Source organism: Platichthys flesus, chromosome 12 (genome assembly GCF_949316205.1).
Source record: "Platichthys flesus chromosome 12, fPlaFle2.1, whole genome shotgun sequence".
Lineage (NCBI taxonomy): Eukaryota > Metazoa > Chordata > Actinopteri > Pleuronectiformes > Pleuronectidae > Platichthys > Platichthys flesus.
Genome location: NC_084956.1, coordinates 6,664,893 through 6,682,398, shown reverse-complemented (window position 1 = coordinate 6,682,398; position 17,506 = coordinate 6,664,893). Strand labels below are relative to the sequence as shown.

Here is a 17,506-nt window from a genome sequence, read left to right as displayed (position 1 = left end):
TAGATGACCTTTTTTGTGCAGCACCCTCTTAATGTAATGGGCTGATAGAGCTGACATTTGCTGACCACATCCATTCCCCTCAAAGAAAGAAGCATTTTGAGTTTTACCATCCGAGAATTAAGTTTTTTAGCCCTGAGAGACAAATGCAGTGCAAAAGCTAAATCATTTAAACATTTCTCTTCCCATCCTACAATTGAATATGACAGAGTGAAGGAATAATTGTAGCTTTGGAACATTGTAGAAACCACTCTTCTACTTTCCCCCAGTATAGAAAAATACATTTTTCATTAGTTTTGCTTGGCTCTCTGACCCAGCATACTGAAGTACTTCTTAAGTTTGTAAAATTATACATAAGCACCTCTGGCACTACCAATGCAACTCACAAAACCTATTTCACAGTCAAAGTATGTAGGTATGTTTTATTGAACTGGTAACTGTTCAAGCCCCAACCTTAACCTACTGTATGTTACCGTATATTTGTCCAGTATGATGATACACTGCATTAAATACACACTTCAAGCATTGATTCAACAGGTTGAAACACATTTTTCAGTGGAGTTGTTTAAATAAGTGTGAATTGGACACAAACACCGGCACATTGAGGTTAAATCAATGTCAATATTTTGCATTTAAAATAGTTATATACTCTATGTATGACATGAAAGTAGAAGTATGTAAATTCTAATTTAGGTACAATTCATAATTTTCAAATGGCAAATAACATGAGTACAGTGAAGTGGAGCCAAAAAGTTTTTAATGTGGATAAATCAATGTACTTTTCTACCAACATAAAGTCTTTTAACTGTGTCAACAAAAGAATGTTGGGAAATCACTTGACATTTTATTTATTTATTTATTATTATACTTATTTCTATGCATATGCAAGCCTTCACATCTTTGCTGCTGCCTTCAAACAAAATTATCTTCAAAACTCATTTTTTAGTCTCTCGTGTTCTCTGCCAAAACATTTACTTTTGTTTTCAAGTGGTTTCCCACTTTACCCTTTGTTAGTACCATATATTTTTAAGCCTTTTGGGAAATCCATTTTCGAATATTTATTGTTCGAAATTGCTTTTGCAAACTGAAATTCACTTTAAGCATCAGCTTTCATGGGGAGATTGTATTTCCAATACAAAGTCACTACGAGGAAACATGAAAACAATACATGACAGGGTGACTTTTACATCTGATTTCCTCAAGTGATAAACTACCGAAACACCTTGATCATGTTTTACCAAGTGATCTGGTTTTTTATCCCTCTGCACTGGCGACAGTATTGTTTCTCACAATATAAGTTTATTCATTCGGGAGGCCGTCTTTTTTCCAAGAGGATTTCAGAGTACCAAGACACTTGACAGAAAATCCATCAACAAAAACTCAGTATTGTCACAAACACATTTCATTCAACATATTTGATACAACTTTCTTCTAGATTTCTTAATTTCATCAGGAGATGAAGGGGCCAGGGGCAGTTAGGTAAACGGTCAGCGGGATAAATGTTTAGTAATTGGGGTTAAAGGTCACTCTCTCCATAGAGCGCAGTGGAGAAGGCAGTGTAGTCCAGTGCCCCTGGTGGCACTCCCTGGCCGGTGTAAGGCGGCATCCTCATGATGCAGTACTCTGCTTGCTCTGGGGGAAGCTCTCTCCTCAGCTCCTCCACTAGTATGTAGGGCTGCGTAGTGGAAGGAAAAGGTGTTTCAGGCATGTTTTGCATAAAGTATAATGGTATAATGCCTTTTATCCCTTAAGGTCATGATCAAAATGATAGCTCATAAATCAGCTTGGCACGGTCAGTTCTTGGAAATAATGACGTGAATAGATTAGTGTCAGCTAAGAATATCATGCCAGCACGCACATACCTTGTCAGTTGCCAGGATCCGGAAGGATGCAACAACCTGCTCAGCAGTGTCTGTGTCAGCGGTCTCTCTGGTCATAAAGTCAATGAAAGACTGGAAGGACACGAGTCCAGTACCACTGGGATCCACAAGTATCATTATACGGGCAAACTCAACTTCTCCCTGGCAAAGGAGCAAAGAATACAAGGAATGTTCGTACGAAACGTGTATAATACAGAAAACAGCCCCCCCTCCATCCAACCACATTTGAAATGCCATACCAGGTCATATCCCATAGAGATGAGGCAAGCTCTGAAGTCATCGGTTTCCATCGCTCCATTCTTTTTCTATAGTTGGAGGCCAAATTTCAGGTTCACAACACAGGAGATAAGGAAGATAGAGTCAGGGAAGATAGAGTCAAAACAGAGACACAAGATAATAAGATCAACAGCATTAAACATCACAGCAATATTGTAAAACTAAATGCTGAAATTAAGTACTATTCACAGTCTTTAAGGTTTTTTTCTCTAAATTTATCAGTTACTGTTAGATGAACCACACTGTGATAAAATAAATATAACTGAGGAGGAAGGATTTAAACTGTAAGCACATAATCTTTAAGCTTTTCTGATAAAGCATTACAGATGCTGGAGATTTTGTGAAAATTTGACGTGTGAGAACATACAAAACAGAAAGAAGAAATTGTATTATCACACAGACGCTTGCCTGCGCACAAATCACAACACAAAATACAACACAAAATACACACAACACAAAATATTCCTTATCTGAGATATCACTAAATGGTAATAGTTTGCCAATGTTGTGCTGCAGGTTTGTATTTGTTGGGCGTGTTATTCATGTTTTATTTTTGAAGACTGGAAGGGTGAGGGATTCTGTGGAAAGACGACAGATATAGCTTGAATAAATGAAAACGGCATAATTGAAGTCATCAGTTGTTACACTTCAACAAAACGGAAAAGGATCTTACTCCTGACTAAACCTTCCATAGTTCAATAGTGGCTCTTTTTAATGGATTATTGATGGCCAAGGAAGAAGTGTAAAATCTTTCATCCATCCGTTTGGGTCAGATGTAGTATCAAAAGCTGAACACTGCTCGTGGGTCTGGCAAGAATTTGGGCAAACGTGGTCACAGTTTCAAGATAATCTCTAAATACTCTATGATTTGGTTCAAGGTCGGGTTGGTAATTTGTTTTTACTGATTTGTTGATACCCTCTTCACGTCCTAATAGCCAATAATAGATAGTCTTCTGAGATACAAAAAGGAAATAAGCCGTTGTCTGTGGCCCTCGCAGGACTGGGTAAAAACATGATTCCCTGGCGTACCTGCGTGCACTCTGCCCGTGCTTTCACTGTGCATGACTGAAGACTTCAGCCATGCAGCGCTGAAGCAGAGATGGAAAAAATGGCCTCTAGCGGTTGTCAGGCAGTTGCGCGTTCATGTGTTTTTTTGGCCATAGTTTTTTGACAAGAGGCATGATGGGAGGGGGGGCGGAATGTACCGGTAGCCTGCTGTTGCTAACTTTAAGTTGAGACACTGGAATGGTAACAACAAAAAGAAAGAGGCTGCAGTTGTGTGAACTTGTGAAGGGCTTTACCCGGTCAAAGTGGCTGAAAGAGGATCTGAACTCGTTCATCTGCTGCTGGCTGATGCCCTTGGCGTCGCGGGTCAGGATCTGAGTCTCTATCTCATTGATGGTTCGGGCGATGGTCGTGAGGAGCAGCTCCCAACCAACACGGATGTGCTGGTAATGAAGAGACGAGTTTATAAATAATGGTTGTTAATAAAGAATACACCTACAGTATCTATGCATCTAATGTTTCATGTATTTGTGAGACTGTTTGCCACGGCCTTGTACCTCCATGGTGTAGTTGGTGTGCTTGTTGTCAAACACCAAGGACTCTTGGATCAGCTGGTGGTCTCCCTCCAACTTGTCGATGTTGGGCTTATAAGCGACGATGACGTGCTCGCACTGCTTCAGCTGAGTCATCTGGTCCTCCAGCGCGCCTCCGATCTCCATCGAGCAGCGTGCAATTTCCTTTCAGGGTAAACAGCATGCAGCAAGGTTAACTTCATTTTTTGGACAAATTTGGATCTGCAGGGAGTCGTTTACCTGGGGGTGAAGACTAAATTATGTCGGGACATGTCACATTTGATAAAGAAGAATTGCATGTGCATAATAATGTTCAGTCATTTTACTCTTATTTCATTATTGTTATAATCATCATCAGGAAAGTCCCCATCGTTGTACGTACAGCGCATTTGAATATAATTATCTTCCATTCTAGGTCTATATTTGATTAGATGAAGATAACCGTCTAATTGGGTATGAAGCCTGTATGTCTAACCTCCATCCTGGTCTGTGCCCAGGGTCCAATGAGATTAGCCTGTGCAGCAAACTGTCGTCTCAGCCTCTCGTGGGCATGCTGGTGGGCCATCTCCTCCTGGAGGGCACCATCCCTCTGAGGAACCAGCTTCTTCACCTACAGAACACGTACAGACAGTCAGAGCCTTACTTGGTATTGTGAAAAGTCACTTCCCTGTGAAAAGAGACGTTAATATCAAACAGAATAATTCTAATATATTTGGATTAAATGCTTTAGATCCTCCCTGCGTCCTGAGTCATTCAATGGAGCGATAAAACATTAGAGCTGCACTTCTTTACTTTATCAGTGGAACACAGACTCGGCTCTCTTTGCTCCTCTTTCATAATGACTGCTTTTATTAGGCCAGACAGCCGCTATTGAAATAACGACTTTATCCGTTGAGTCTGTGAGTGAGTTTTAAGGCTGCAGCTACCTTTTCCCACTTGTTAAGAAGCTCCTCTGTTGTAATGGTGCTGTAGGGGTTCGTAATGTTGGCCTTGATCCCGTAGCTCTGGGAAATTTTCTGCACCTCATTGTGGATTCCCAGGATGGCTTGTCTCTCTGCATCAGCCTCAGGTAGAGTAGCTTTGAACTGCTCGTGAGCTGCGATTAGACTCTGACAGGGGGAAAGGGAAGTACCTGAAATGTTATAACCTTTTCAAGTTTGTCAAAAGTGATAATACGTGTTTTTTTTGTGGGTGGAATAAATATACCAACATTACACGCTATATAACATTAAAAACCTCATGGATATTTGCAGTAAAAAGCAGATGTATGACCCTGTTCAGACCTGGTGGTAACATCCATGCACTGCTCCAAGTTTGTTTATTAACTCCTGGCATTACAAAGCATCCTGACCATGGACAAATTTGGGTCTGAACAGGGTCTGTATCTAAATTTTGTTAAATACAACTACAGTCTAATGAATCTGCATGTTTACTGCTGTGATCCTACCTGGACTTCTTCAATAGTATGCACTATGAACATGTCCTGCAGGTCCTCCATGGCTCCTTCCATCCAGTTGTTGAAAGGAGCAGACCTCTTAGCAAACTCCAGAAATAACTGATCAATAGTCTCCAGGAGTTTCTCAGTGCGCTGAAATCATCAACACATACAACATTCAGTTATTGTCTATTTTAAAAATCCCACAAATCTCACAGACGCTTGCCTGAAGTAAGTCATCATCTTCATGTCTCCCATAATACAAATCTCCCAAACAAATATTCCGTCACGCCTTTGACAACTAATCCCTGGGTATACAACACTGTCATGGACTTGTTAACCCCCATCTTTAGATGAGTGGTTGCTGACAGTCCCCCCCCCCCCCCCCCCCCTCAGCAGAGAACGATGGCCCCTGTCCCTGTCATTCAGACTTAATCCCTGGCTCTCTGCCCGCGCCCTCACACATTCGCAGGTCTGGTGTGGTCAGCATGGATCAGAGGAAGTGGCTGGTGGGCTTCGAGCCAGTCACTCCGCTGGACGGAGACTCTTACATCCATTTCACCTTCATCCTCTGACTTTTGCCCTCCTCTCCGGGTCAGAGGTTTTAGTTGGAATCCAATTATCTCTCCTCATCAATCAGTTGCGTCTTCGCTGTAACTAAATATGCTTTACCTACATTTTGATTAAACTGGTCTCAGACGCAGCTTCATTCTATTGTAGTGAATGTGGAACATTAGCGCACTCTTGTGGAGACTTGGTCGTCCTAACGCTTGAAAATAAATCAACCCTTCCATGTTTAGGGACCTTAAAATATTGAGTCTGAGGAAGAATGAACGTTTTTCATGTGCTTTCAGTCAAATATTCAGATATATTGACTTTGAATGTTCAGCAGCCCTCACCTCCAGTGCCTCTCTCCTTTTCTGAGTCAGGGTTCCCAGCTTGTCCCACAAGTCACAGATGCTCTGGCAGCGCAGGTTCACAGCTGCCACGTCATGGTAGTCCAGCTCACTGGAAAAACAAAGCGCATACTTTTCATTTCAGCTGTGGAAGAGAGCTTCACAGCATCATTTAGTTATGGACGCTGTAAACAAAATGTGTTGTTTCCATGTGTTTGGAGTGTTTAAGAACACACTGAATAATATTCTAATATCTGCATAGTAATGAAGAGCAAGGGGAAAAGGCCCGGAATGACATATAGATAATTTTAAACATAGACATGTTATCATAAAAAAAAATATTTGTGGACTTTGGCTTTGTTGATTTCCGATTATTCCGGCACCACCTGAACTCACTATTTGCATCAGTACATTAAAGTGTTTCGTGAGTCCAAAGCCTCGAGGTGAACCGAGTAGAATGGTATTTCCTTCTATGTAAGAGCAGTGCTAATGATGTTAGAATAATATTTACACAATGATTTCCCTGGCACCCCCATCGTTGCCCACCCGCCAGACCGCCACCCACTGCCCCGGGCGCCATGACACGACTGCAAACATCTGCTCTAGGGAGTGCGTACTTCAGCTCCTGTGCGATGGCGGCAATCTGCTCCACTCGGTCCTGGTGGGCTGCCAAGTCGCTCTCGAAGGCCTCGTGTTTTCTCAGCAGAGCTCGGATTTCTACGAGGGTGGCTGTTTCATAGTCCGTCTGGGAGAGGATCAGTTCCTTACCTGAATGTTAAAAATAGGCAAAGAGAGAGGGAAGCATGAGGCAAGAGAACGGGAGAACAAGATTGTTCAGATCCAAACACAGAACTAATTTGGCCTTTGCTGATTGAGAAACCGACCTGTTGCCCTCCACTAGAGGCTGATTGCTTTAAACAGACTAACACCTTCAATCAAATCTCATCAGGAACAAGTGTAAACAACTGCAAGGTTAATTAAACATTGAAAACATGCAGGAAAGCAGGAATACAGATGCTTGTGGATGACTTAGTTACACAGAAAAACGTTCAGCCTTGTAGTTTAAAAAGCAGAGTGAGAAACTGACCGCCGGCCCAGTTCTCGTGATTGGTGGCTTTTTGGCGGAACTTTTCTGCCAGGTGATCGAGTCTCTCGAGCCGACGGATCTCAGTGAGGAGCCACTCCTCGTAGCCTTTCTCTGCCTGCTCCAGGCCCTGCCATGCACTGGCTATGTCCTGGAAACAAAATGAAAATAAAAAAGGACTGAAGTGTAAAACAAGTCACCCACTGCTCGTACAATTCCAGTTCCTGTTCCTCTTAAATCCTTTATGAGACTCCAGCATTAGCTATAAGGGAAATAGACATAATTTTGTATAAGACCTGTTGATAGCTGTTTACTATTGACTGAATTGAGTAGTGACTTACAGATACCAGCTTCCCCTCAGAGGGCATGAACGCGGGGCGATTGCTTATGCGCAGCTTGGTCTGCAGGGTGTTGAAGTTAATTTCCAGCTGGCACTTCTCCTGCACCTTCGGGGGCTTGTGTTGGCGTCTGTAGTCCCTGAAATCCTCCAGCTTCCGCTGCATCTCTGCCATGGTCTTCTCCGGGGTCTTGTTCTCCAGCCAGGGAGTGGTGCGGCGGATCCACTCCAGCAGCTGAGAAACACCAGGACAAAGTGGGAAAAGTTGAGAGACAAAAGAGCTGCATATTAAAATACGACAAACATCTGGACATTTACTAGAGTCGCCTACACAACAACAAGAAAATGTCAGGAACATTCAGGTGAGGGTTCGGGAAATGTCCCGACCACATTGCACAGTCTAAAGGAACATACGAAAAGATATTTTGTGGTTACATGTCTACTGTTTTACCTCACTGGCCAGTCTCTCATATTCCTCCATCATTTTCTCATTTTCCTGGTTGACACCGAGCACCTTAGAGATCCTGTTGGCAGCCGTCTCTGCCTGCAAACACAGGACACAAGAACCAAGTACCACATCAGCAAACTAACACAGTGTGGGCCATGCTCCCATTTTTCTTTCCAATACGACTAAATATATTAACCGCACAATATTACATCAAAATCTAAGCTCTGCATGTGACTCTGTTCTCAAAATACAGATGAGCTGCACAGAAGAGATGGTTAATCTCAAAATGCATGTTGGTGAAAGGGACAGCTTCAACCTCTGTACCTGCTCAGCTCCAGCGAAGGCGTGGTAAAAGCAGGACATGTAGGTCATGATAGCTCTTTCATCGGGCTTGGGGGTGTTGATGATATCTATAGTATTGACAGGAAGGGAAAGTCAAAGGAGTGAAAAAGAGACAAATCTGTGTATTTCAGACAGTGGGAGGAGACAGAAAGTTTACTTTGAAAGTACTTGTAATAACCTCTACCAGGTTTTATAGTTACAGTATGGAAATGAAATCAATCACATATTCAACTTGTGATTGGATCTATGTGAATGCGACAAGGACTAAACTAAACCTCCAATAGAGAAAACGTCTACGTACACACAGACACAATCATATTTTTTTTTAAAAGAACATGAGAAGGTCAAAAATTGTAATATGAAAAAAAAAATCACATTTGGCTCCTTCTATTCCATAAAACATTACCTTCTGCGTCCAGCATTTTAGGAATGTCCAGGTGTTTCTCAGCTAAGTCGAAAGCCAGGTTCAGGTTCCCCATAGGATCATCCTAAATAAAGAAACACAATTGTGCATCACTGAGCAGCAATGTCGGACTTAAAATGCCATCACACTGACCCCTGTGCTATGATGGACACATTATTGTCCCCTGGCCACCCACTGTCCATGCACATTAATCTAATCACACTTGTTTTGACATTTATATTCAATACAGCTTCTGCACAAAACCCAGTACAGACAGATCATGGGGAAGATTCATGAATCTTATCTCGACTGATTTAATGAATTTAGTGACACATCTTTGATGATAAGTTGTCGTTAATTAATCAGATAGAAAATAAATCAATTTACCAATGCATTACTCTATGGGGCGCAGATTGTGAATGTTGAGATTTACACTTAGATTAAATTCGACATTTAGATTTAAGTTTTTTAAGAATTCTTAGATTTAAATTAAACATTTAGGCTTAAGATTAAGATTTAGATTAACCTTTAGGTTTAATATTTATATGAAACATTTAGATCTAATAGATTTAGATTTAACATTTAGGGTTAAGATACAAAATTTAGAGTTAAACATAACATTTAGATTCAACATTTATATTTAACATTTAAAATCTTGATTTTAAACAAAGAAAATATATTAAACATGAAAACAAGACATCAAAAAGTAAACAAAGTTCTCAAATATTGCTGTAAATCTGGAAAGAAAATTACTTATTTTTTAACATTGTGCTGCTAAATATGGTGAAAAGTAATTATTTGCTAACGGCTTTCACAGTAAACATCATACATTTCTTGTGACAAACAGAAGAAGAGTTATAACAGATTGGGGGAGTGGTGCATTAAGCGAACAGCTGATGGTGAACAGTCAGTGAGAGTGCACTGGGGTAAAGGGATCATGCTATCATGCTGCTGCTATTGTCCCCATTTCTGTACCGCTGTTCCATAAAGGTGGGGGGGGGGGGATTGGCAAAGTACATGACAGGGCCAGCTGCTCATAGATCCAGTGCAGGACAGAAAGAAAGATGGATAGGATAGTCATGGTAGTAAGGGGATGGAGGGATGGAAGGATGGAAGGATAGTAGGATACCCTCCAAGGCCTCCGTGTGTGTGTGTGTTTTTTTTTTGTGTGTGTGTGTGTGTGTGTGTGTCCGACCAGAGCTGGTTCAGCGGGCAGGAACACACTCACCTGGAGCCAGACTCAACAGCTGCCTGGCACAGCTGCCTGTCTCCTGGTAAAACCCAGGTGCAACTGAGTGAGTGAATATGTTTGTGAGATGGAGAGAGTGAGGAAAAGCAATAGATAGACAACATCGGGTTTGTTTGTTCCTCATCACTCACACTCACCGAGAGCGTTTTAATCCTCATTTTGAAACACCATCCTCACAGCGATACTTCATATTTTACTGTGAAACTTCATCTCATAGACATCTTCCTGACTTTCCCCAGCCTCTAACTGGGGGAGCACTATGTCACACTGCAGACAATAGCAGAGGAAAAGCTAAGCCCGAGCTCTGCGGGGACTAGGCTCATGTTTCTGTGACTATTCTAGGTCAACTCCAAGTCAGGCCGGTGAGTTGTGCCCTGAAAATGAGCGCTTCTGTTTCCACAGCAAATGAAAATGTCACTCTCCCTAACCGGCCGTGGAATGGAAGAGCGAAGCCGCTAATATTCCAAAAGCAGAGCCGTGGCGGCACAGCACCTCCCGTTCAGGAGGGAAAGGGTTGGTTACTTGTGCGCTGCTTTTCCCTGAGGGGGCTGTCAGCTGTGCTCAATAAGCCCCTCGACTGTCTGCACTCTGTGAGAGAGAGTCGTGGCCATCCATCAAATCCAAAACATTTAAATGAGCTGCGGATTTGTTGCCCTGAGAAAAAACACTCGAGCTCAAGTAGAATGCGCTCCCTGATACACCCCACATTGTGAAGGTTTTTTTTTAAATGGACAGGAAATGTCAAACTCTGCATTAATTGTAGACGAGCCTCGTCTCGCATATTTATCACTTTGTGATACACACAGGGCCACAAGTGACCACTATTAAACTAAATGTTATGCTGGGTACAGTGGGGTGCACGAAATGGACTGAAAAACTAGAGCAAGGGTTCTTTTTTAATGCAAATGAATGAAGGTCCTTGCATAAAATGCTCTGCATGTCTATGAGCCAAATAACACAGTTATTGTCTACAGCATGTGTTACTGCTCAGTGGTCCTCTCATAGACATCTTACTTTAAATGATCAACCCTCAAAGGACAAGCTCTATAGATAAATATTGGACAGAACCACCATAAACAATAACAACAATCTCTTTTAACTACTTCAAGTTTAAACTATACTATAGTTTGGATCAAACAGTGCAATCAACCCAGATATCCCGGAAAAACAACTCCTGCTCTAGTATGGACTAGTTTTTCCTCAGTGTTCCAGAACATGATGTAAAAAAGAAAATCGTGAAAAAGTGCCCCAAGAAATGTTGTTATCCTGAGTTCAGTGTGTGTTGGTTTTCAACAGGTGGTGTTAATTTCAATGGAAACCACTCTGTTAGTGCTTGGGGCTGAGACACAGCATCCTGGTTACAGGTGAAACCACACGACACCTTGTTGAGCTTAGAGTAGTCGAGGAGGTCGGGTCTGTGTCTATGAATCAGGGCGCAGAAGGCCAGGCCATCCTTCCAGCTGCACCGGCCGACGAGCAGAGAGAACACGACAAGTTAGAGCTCGACTCAGAGAGGAAGCTGCCGTGAGTCCAGGTCCAGGTGGAGGTGCAACAGCACAAAGATGTTGTCATAGCTTAGTTCTGACATGATGCTATAAGATTCATTTCGTTATTGTACAAACCACAAATATGTAGTTGCCACTTGAAATTAAAAACAATATTTTTTAATAGATGCCGGCATTTATCATCTCTGTCCTTAGAACATGACAACACGGAATAGGATGACAACCTAGAGTAACCATTAATGAGATCAGCTATGAAATCAAACAGCTCAGTTAACCGTGTGTGTGTGAAAAACTGACCTGACATGGAAGTTCTGGACATTGACATTCCTGTAGGGGGCAGTCTTTCTTTGACACCACAGGAGAAGACCTTCCTTGGCAGATGTTTCTGAGGAGAAAGTGAATTCACAGGTTACTTAGTTCACTTTGTAGCAGAGATAATAAGACTCCCATACAAGTTAGACAATATTCAGAGGACCCCCTCATGTATGTCCCTTGGAATAATTAGAAATATTCCAGAAAAGCAGCAGTGAATGTCTAGACTCAGTTGACCTGGTGTTAATTATCTCGATTTTATTTCTTTGGGTTTCACCGTCTCACCTTCCACAGAAATGTCCTGGATGGCGAAGCGGAGGATGATAGTCCAGATCATTCCCAGAGTCATCTTTACATTACCGTCCACAATCTCTGAAAGGCAAACAACCCGTTAAAATCAGTTTGCACAAGACTGATTATTTGATTATCTCCCTGAGCCATATATGTTCACTTATACAGGAAAGCTGAGGTAACCTTCAGCTCCGATGGAAACCAGTTTCACTCCTTTGCTCGTGATGAAGTCCAGAGCTTTGTTGACATTAGCAATCTTGTGAAACCGCATCTTCCCTCTGTCTGGCTTGGGTAACCTCTCTCCTGAGACAGAGTATTATGGAATGGTCAGATATATATGTCACTGAATGCGATCATGGTTTTAATATATTGTTTAATTGACTCAAAGACAAAATAATTGAAAATAACTGAGAAGACAGGAAGTTGTGAGAGACATTTTTTCTTTTCGTGGGCTGACCTGAGATAACTTCCAGCAGCAGCATTAGTTTCAGCCCATTCCTGAAGTCCTCCTCGATGTTTTCAATCTGAGTTCCGGCTTTCCTCAGGTGGGAGTTACACCAGGCCGTGAAGGTCTGACAGGAAAAGGGATACAAAAGAAAACGTGGGTGACCGTGAAAACTGCAGCTGTCCCTTCACTTCCTGTGAAGCTGCTACTGATGCAACACACTTAAGGCTTGAAATCCCCCTCCGCAGAGGACCCAGACAAACTGAAGCAGCTCGCGGCTTAACAAGTCCTCACTTCAAGACTGCATTTCAAATCAATCTTCACCTCTTTGACCAGTGCTACATTTTCAGATTAACCCTCAGTGACCCTTCAGTGGCTGGTTTTCCTGCTTTTTCCTGCTGTGGCTCCATCGCTAACAACAATCGGGAGAAACGTGGGCTCCCGGAATACAGTAAATCACCTTGAGACGAGCTCATTGTCTTTCTCCTATTTTTACAAAGTCTCCCTCATTAGCCCCGGCAGCAGAGTTTACAGGCGCTCAGCACGTTCACGGATGAAAGCTGGGAGCCGACCACAGAGCACATTCCGACCGATATAAGGTGTTAAATTTAGACGGCTCTGCTGTGGCTCACGATAAGAGGGCCGGGGGGGGAATGTCGAAACGTCTCGTCGTGTCAACGTAAGTGAAAATGTCATGTGGATGCAGAGCTAGTTTTCCCCCCCTCCCTCACGTCCCTTTCTGTCACTGTGATTGGTTACAGCTGCACGGAGATAACTTTATCACATGTATGCTGTTCTTCCTGGTCGCACTCATCACCGTGCTGACGTATGAGGACGAGCAGGCGTGGAAAAAGAATGGAAGCATAGTTCAAATTTCATGTTTAGAATCAGGTTCAGGATCAACGACAAGGACGAATATGTTGTTGTCTTCCATAACAACAAATTATTTAAAGAAGTTTGCTTTTGTTTTAAATGAGCTTGAATCAATGAGGCGATCAGTTTTTGTATAAATAAAACAATAATAATCTGTACGTTAAGCAAATATTTTGTTCTCTTTTATTTGAGAAATATCCCGATACCAGCATCAGAATAATACGGCGAGCATGTAATCTGTGTACCGATGTGATAACATGTCTGTAGTTTATTAGTTTAATCCTGACTAAACTTTATTTTCCCATAAGTCCCTTTTGTTCACTTTCTTCTAAACAGCAGTTTATGTTTTACTGCCACTGGTGAGTTCTGTTTACAGAGCATCGAAGAGGATTTCTGGTTGTATAATGTTACCCAGAGTTTGCTAAAATGTCAGGAATTTGGCAAATATTTTTCACAGTGGACAGTTCCAAACATTATAGACAAAACCTCTGCACACTGTCTTAATTGCAGTGATTTATTTACGACAATTTGGTGCTGGACCCTCATCATGCAAAAAAATGTTTTGCCATATTTAATTTGTTGAAAATAAATCACTAAACAGATGTGGGAAGGATTTAACTACAGTTTTTATTTAAAGGACTTTGACTGCGGGGGTGGGGGGGGGCATTAGTGCTGTCTATTAAAACAGTAGCAATTTTATAAAGCATTTAGACTGTACAGCATTCAGCTGATAAATGTATTAGGCCTATATGTGTTTATTTAATGCACTGGTATCGGATCGTTATCAGGGAAGGGAAAATGGTATTGGATAATCTCTCGTATATTTTGGGACATTTTTGTGGTTTTTTTTTGACAAACAGGAAACTCAGGGAACCAGAGCAGGGGGAAGACGTGCAGCAAACGGGGGAGTGTGACATGATCACTAAACGTCTGTCAATCATTTCGTCCATCAACTGGAGGCTTTTGATGACATGTTGGTTTTTGACTTTCCAACCTTCACTCATACAAATAGACACAAGTGAGCATTTCTTGGGCCGTTTTAAAGTCGGGGGTCAAAGTGTGACCCTGAAAATAAGTAAGAGATTCATTAGCTGTTAGCAGAGAAGTAACTCGTAACTTTTTAACATTACTTTTTAATTTTATATTTGTGTATTTTCACATATGAAGCTTTATTTGCCAAGAGACATCAACTGAGTAATATAGCCGAGCACTTTTTCCAACCCTTTGACCTTAAACAGCCTTTCACCCACAGGACTGGACTGGGTGCCCTTGCAGCCGCTCAGGTTTCTCCTCTGGGTGCTGGTTCAAAAACGGAGCATTACCAGCTTCAGACTAAATCACATTCCACTCTGAGTGGGTCCCCAGGCTCCATGTGACATTGAGCGGCCGCCCTCCTCCATGAATTAAAAAAAAAAAGAAGAGAAAAGAACGTGGCATGCTTCTCCTCCAAATTTGACTCGGCCACAATTGCAAAACCCATCTGCCCACTTTCCGAGCCCCCCCTCCCTCCCTCCTCCCTCGGCAGCACAATTGACCAGTGACGTTTACAGCTAAAAATATTCATGATTCACATCCAGCGAGGACCAGACCTGTCACTGCCTGTGGGGCCTCGCTGGGTCAGAGGATGACCAGTCGTGTGCAGGAGGATGGAAAAGTAGAAAACTGAAAGTTGAAATATTCCTCTTCCCTTTTTACATCTTCATAACTCAGATGAGCATATTCACTTTTTATCCATAACACTTTTGCACTTTCACTTTCTTTGCTGTGACTTGGCACTGATGACTTTCATCAATCTCCTTAACAAAGCTTCTGAGTCAGATAATAGATTTTTTTTTAAAGTCCACATAAGCACAGTCCCATTAATACCCAGTGAAGGAAAGCTACCACAGCTGCTGGTGGGATTTGAAATAAGCCGACTGCACCACGACATGAGCTGGACAATAGATTTAAGGCGACTGGACAGAAATTATTTTTGAAAAAGGCAGCTAAAAGTGTCCCCTGATGAAGGAAACAAAAACCCACCCTGCATGGCAACACTCATATACTGTGAATATAACAAGCTGCTGGGGCACAGCTTCATCACCTTCCTCAGTTGTTTCATCGGCTCTGATCACTGTGAACAGCTGCTGGCAGGGCCGCACCTTTCTCCAATGACCACTTGTCATCTCCAAATTACAATCAGTAAGAAAGATAAACACTGGAAACATGGTGCATATGGACCAGGGACCAGATTTATCACACTGTGGCCATAAATAAACAGTTTGGTCATCTCCGCAGGGGCCACGCGTGGAGGTCATGGGGTCTGGAGCTCTTTGGCCTCCAGTTGTGCAGAATAGCAGCAAATCTAAGCCCTAGGTAAAAGTTGTGTGAGACCGGAGGTATATGTGAGAGGAGCTGGTGCTGGTTCAATATTTCTGCGTGGTTTCTATAAACAAAAGAATCCCGCACCAAGGACACTGGATTAACCCGCTGCAATGCCTTTGGGTCCCGGGGTTTAAAATTAGACGCAGCCTCCATTCTAATCCCGAGAGCGTCATCATGTGTTGGAAGCATCTGTTGACAGCTCGCATTCCGCGCGTATCAGCGGGGGAGAGAGGCGGCGCGGCGCGGAGCCGCTGGAAGCTGGAGCGGCTATTGTTAGCTGGTACCCGCCGCATCCCTCCGCCAGGGCCCCCCTCCCCAGCGCCGGGGGCCCGCGTCAGGGCTGAGGAATGCAGGGAGCACCAGGACGGAAGTGGAGTGTCAAAATCAAAGAGCACCATCGAGCAGTGGCGGATCTGGAGGTTTCTCTTAATCAGGGGGCCTTAAGAGCTGGGGGGGCCACAGAGGGGCCGAATGTATGTCCAACATCCAGGCACAGATCCTGATTCAGCACATTTAAGTTTGTTCTTTTTTATCATTATAACTCTGCTTTAAGCAAAGCAAAGTGTAGTTGAATGTATTTTGATACTTGATACAACAAGAGCTTATGAATTACAAAATCTAAGCAACAAGTATTATTACATTATATTTCTTATTAGTATTGTTAGTAAGTGACATATTAATAACTTTTTTAAAAAAGACGAGAGGCCTGAGGCACTTAAGGGACAATCAGATTTCCACTGGGGCAAATGCAAATGCCTCCCATGACCTCACCCCTGATAGGTTTTTTTTCTTCATGGTTTATCCAAGTAAGAGCTACAATTTAAACAATAAATAAAAGATATATTTGGATAGATATCCTCACCTATCTGTGGTTAGCTCGGTTTACAGTAGTGTCTAATTTGTAAAGTTTTAATTTTTATCGTTTTACACTCGGCTGGACAACTTTGTAATTTTGTTAAGAAAAGTGTGATTTGAATAAAGTTTTTGTCATTATTATTTGTGTTGGTTCATAATATTTGGGTTCGTACTGATTTTTTACTCCCAGTCAAGGTATTTTTTTAACATCTCTCAATAACCTCCAAGCACAGACTTAGTTACATGAAACTCCAATAGATTTACTTGATTAAAAAGACAAATGCATGACTGATAAGAATTTATTTTTTTCAGTTTAATCAGCTCTTGAATTGCATTTTATTTTGAAAATCTCAACCGGCAGTCGGACCCACACTACGGTTAACTTCACGAAGGTCTCAAAAGATTCGTGTAAAACTGTTCCTACATATTATATATACACGAAATACACGAGATAAACTTTTTCAACTTCCACTACAATGATGAGTCCCAGCAGCTTTGCACCAATCACAAAGCAGCTCCAGTAGTTTTGATCCGGGTCTAAGTTTTCATTCTAACTTACTTTCCTCTGCTGCTGCTCCCAGGCCGGATCCAGCAGCATGTCCCGGTCCCACTCATCCTCCTGTGTCATGTACACCTCCTCGAAGCCATTGTCGTAGTGGACCGTGGTCTCCAGCTGGGTCATCATCATGGTGCCGATCACTTCTCTGTTTCCCCCCCACAAACAAACTCAAACCCTGGTTATTCCTGTGACTGTGATGTAGAGAAGAGGATAAGTTCCCTGACTTCTTCTTCTTCTCTTTCTCTTCTGTCTCTCTCACGCTTGCCCTTGTCCTCCCGTCCTGACACACGTCTGGCCCTGGTGCCACAGAGGGACCAGCGGCCGTGTCATTAGTACTGGGTGGTCACGTGACACCTTCATACCTAACATCTCCCACCC

The 17,506-nt window shown here is 42.4% G+C and overlaps 1 protein-coding gene across 1 annotated transcript; it reads right to left on the bottom strand.

The window, feature by feature from the left end:
- Nucleotides 1-737: 737 nt before the first annotated feature.
- On the bottom strand, nucleotides 738-17,433 carry actn2b (actinin, alpha 2b). Its single transcript, XM_062401673.1, has 21 exons — nucleotides 17,129-17,433; nucleotides 12,490-12,604; nucleotides 12,216-12,335; nucleotides 12,027-12,113; nucleotides 11,727-11,814; nucleotides 11,306-11,384; nucleotides 8,679-8,760; nucleotides 8,255-8,340; nucleotides 7,934-8,026; nucleotides 7,487-7,717; nucleotides 7,149-7,296; nucleotides 6,679-6,829; nucleotides 6,065-6,173; nucleotides 5,178-5,318; nucleotides 4,657-4,839; nucleotides 4,206-4,340; nucleotides 3,716-3,895; nucleotides 3,455-3,601; nucleotides 2,117-2,182; nucleotides 1,860-2,018; nucleotides 738-1,672 (listed from the first exon to the last, which is right to left on the bottom strand). Exons 1-21 carry the CDS (start codon nucleotides 17,255-17,257, stop codon nucleotides 1,514-1,516), a joined length of 2,688 nt encoding a protein of 895 aa, XP_062257657.1. The 5' UTR covers nucleotides 17,258-17,433; the 3' UTR covers nucleotides 738-1,513.
- Nucleotides 17,434-17,506: the final 73 nt, after the last annotated feature.

Coding starts and splice junctions, on each gene's coding strand:
- actn2b (XM_062401673.1), bottom strand. CDS start 17,257: ATGATGATGACCCAGCTGGAGACCACGGTCCACTACGACAATGGCTTC. Junction 11,815..12,026: donor CCAGGACATTTCTGTGGAAG/GTGAGACGGTGA, acceptor CTTTCTCCTCAG/AAACATCTGCCAAGGAAGGT. Junction 8,341..8,678: donor TAAAATGCTGGACGCAGAAG/GTAATGTTTTAT, acceptor TCAATACTATAG/ATATCATCAACACCCCCAAG.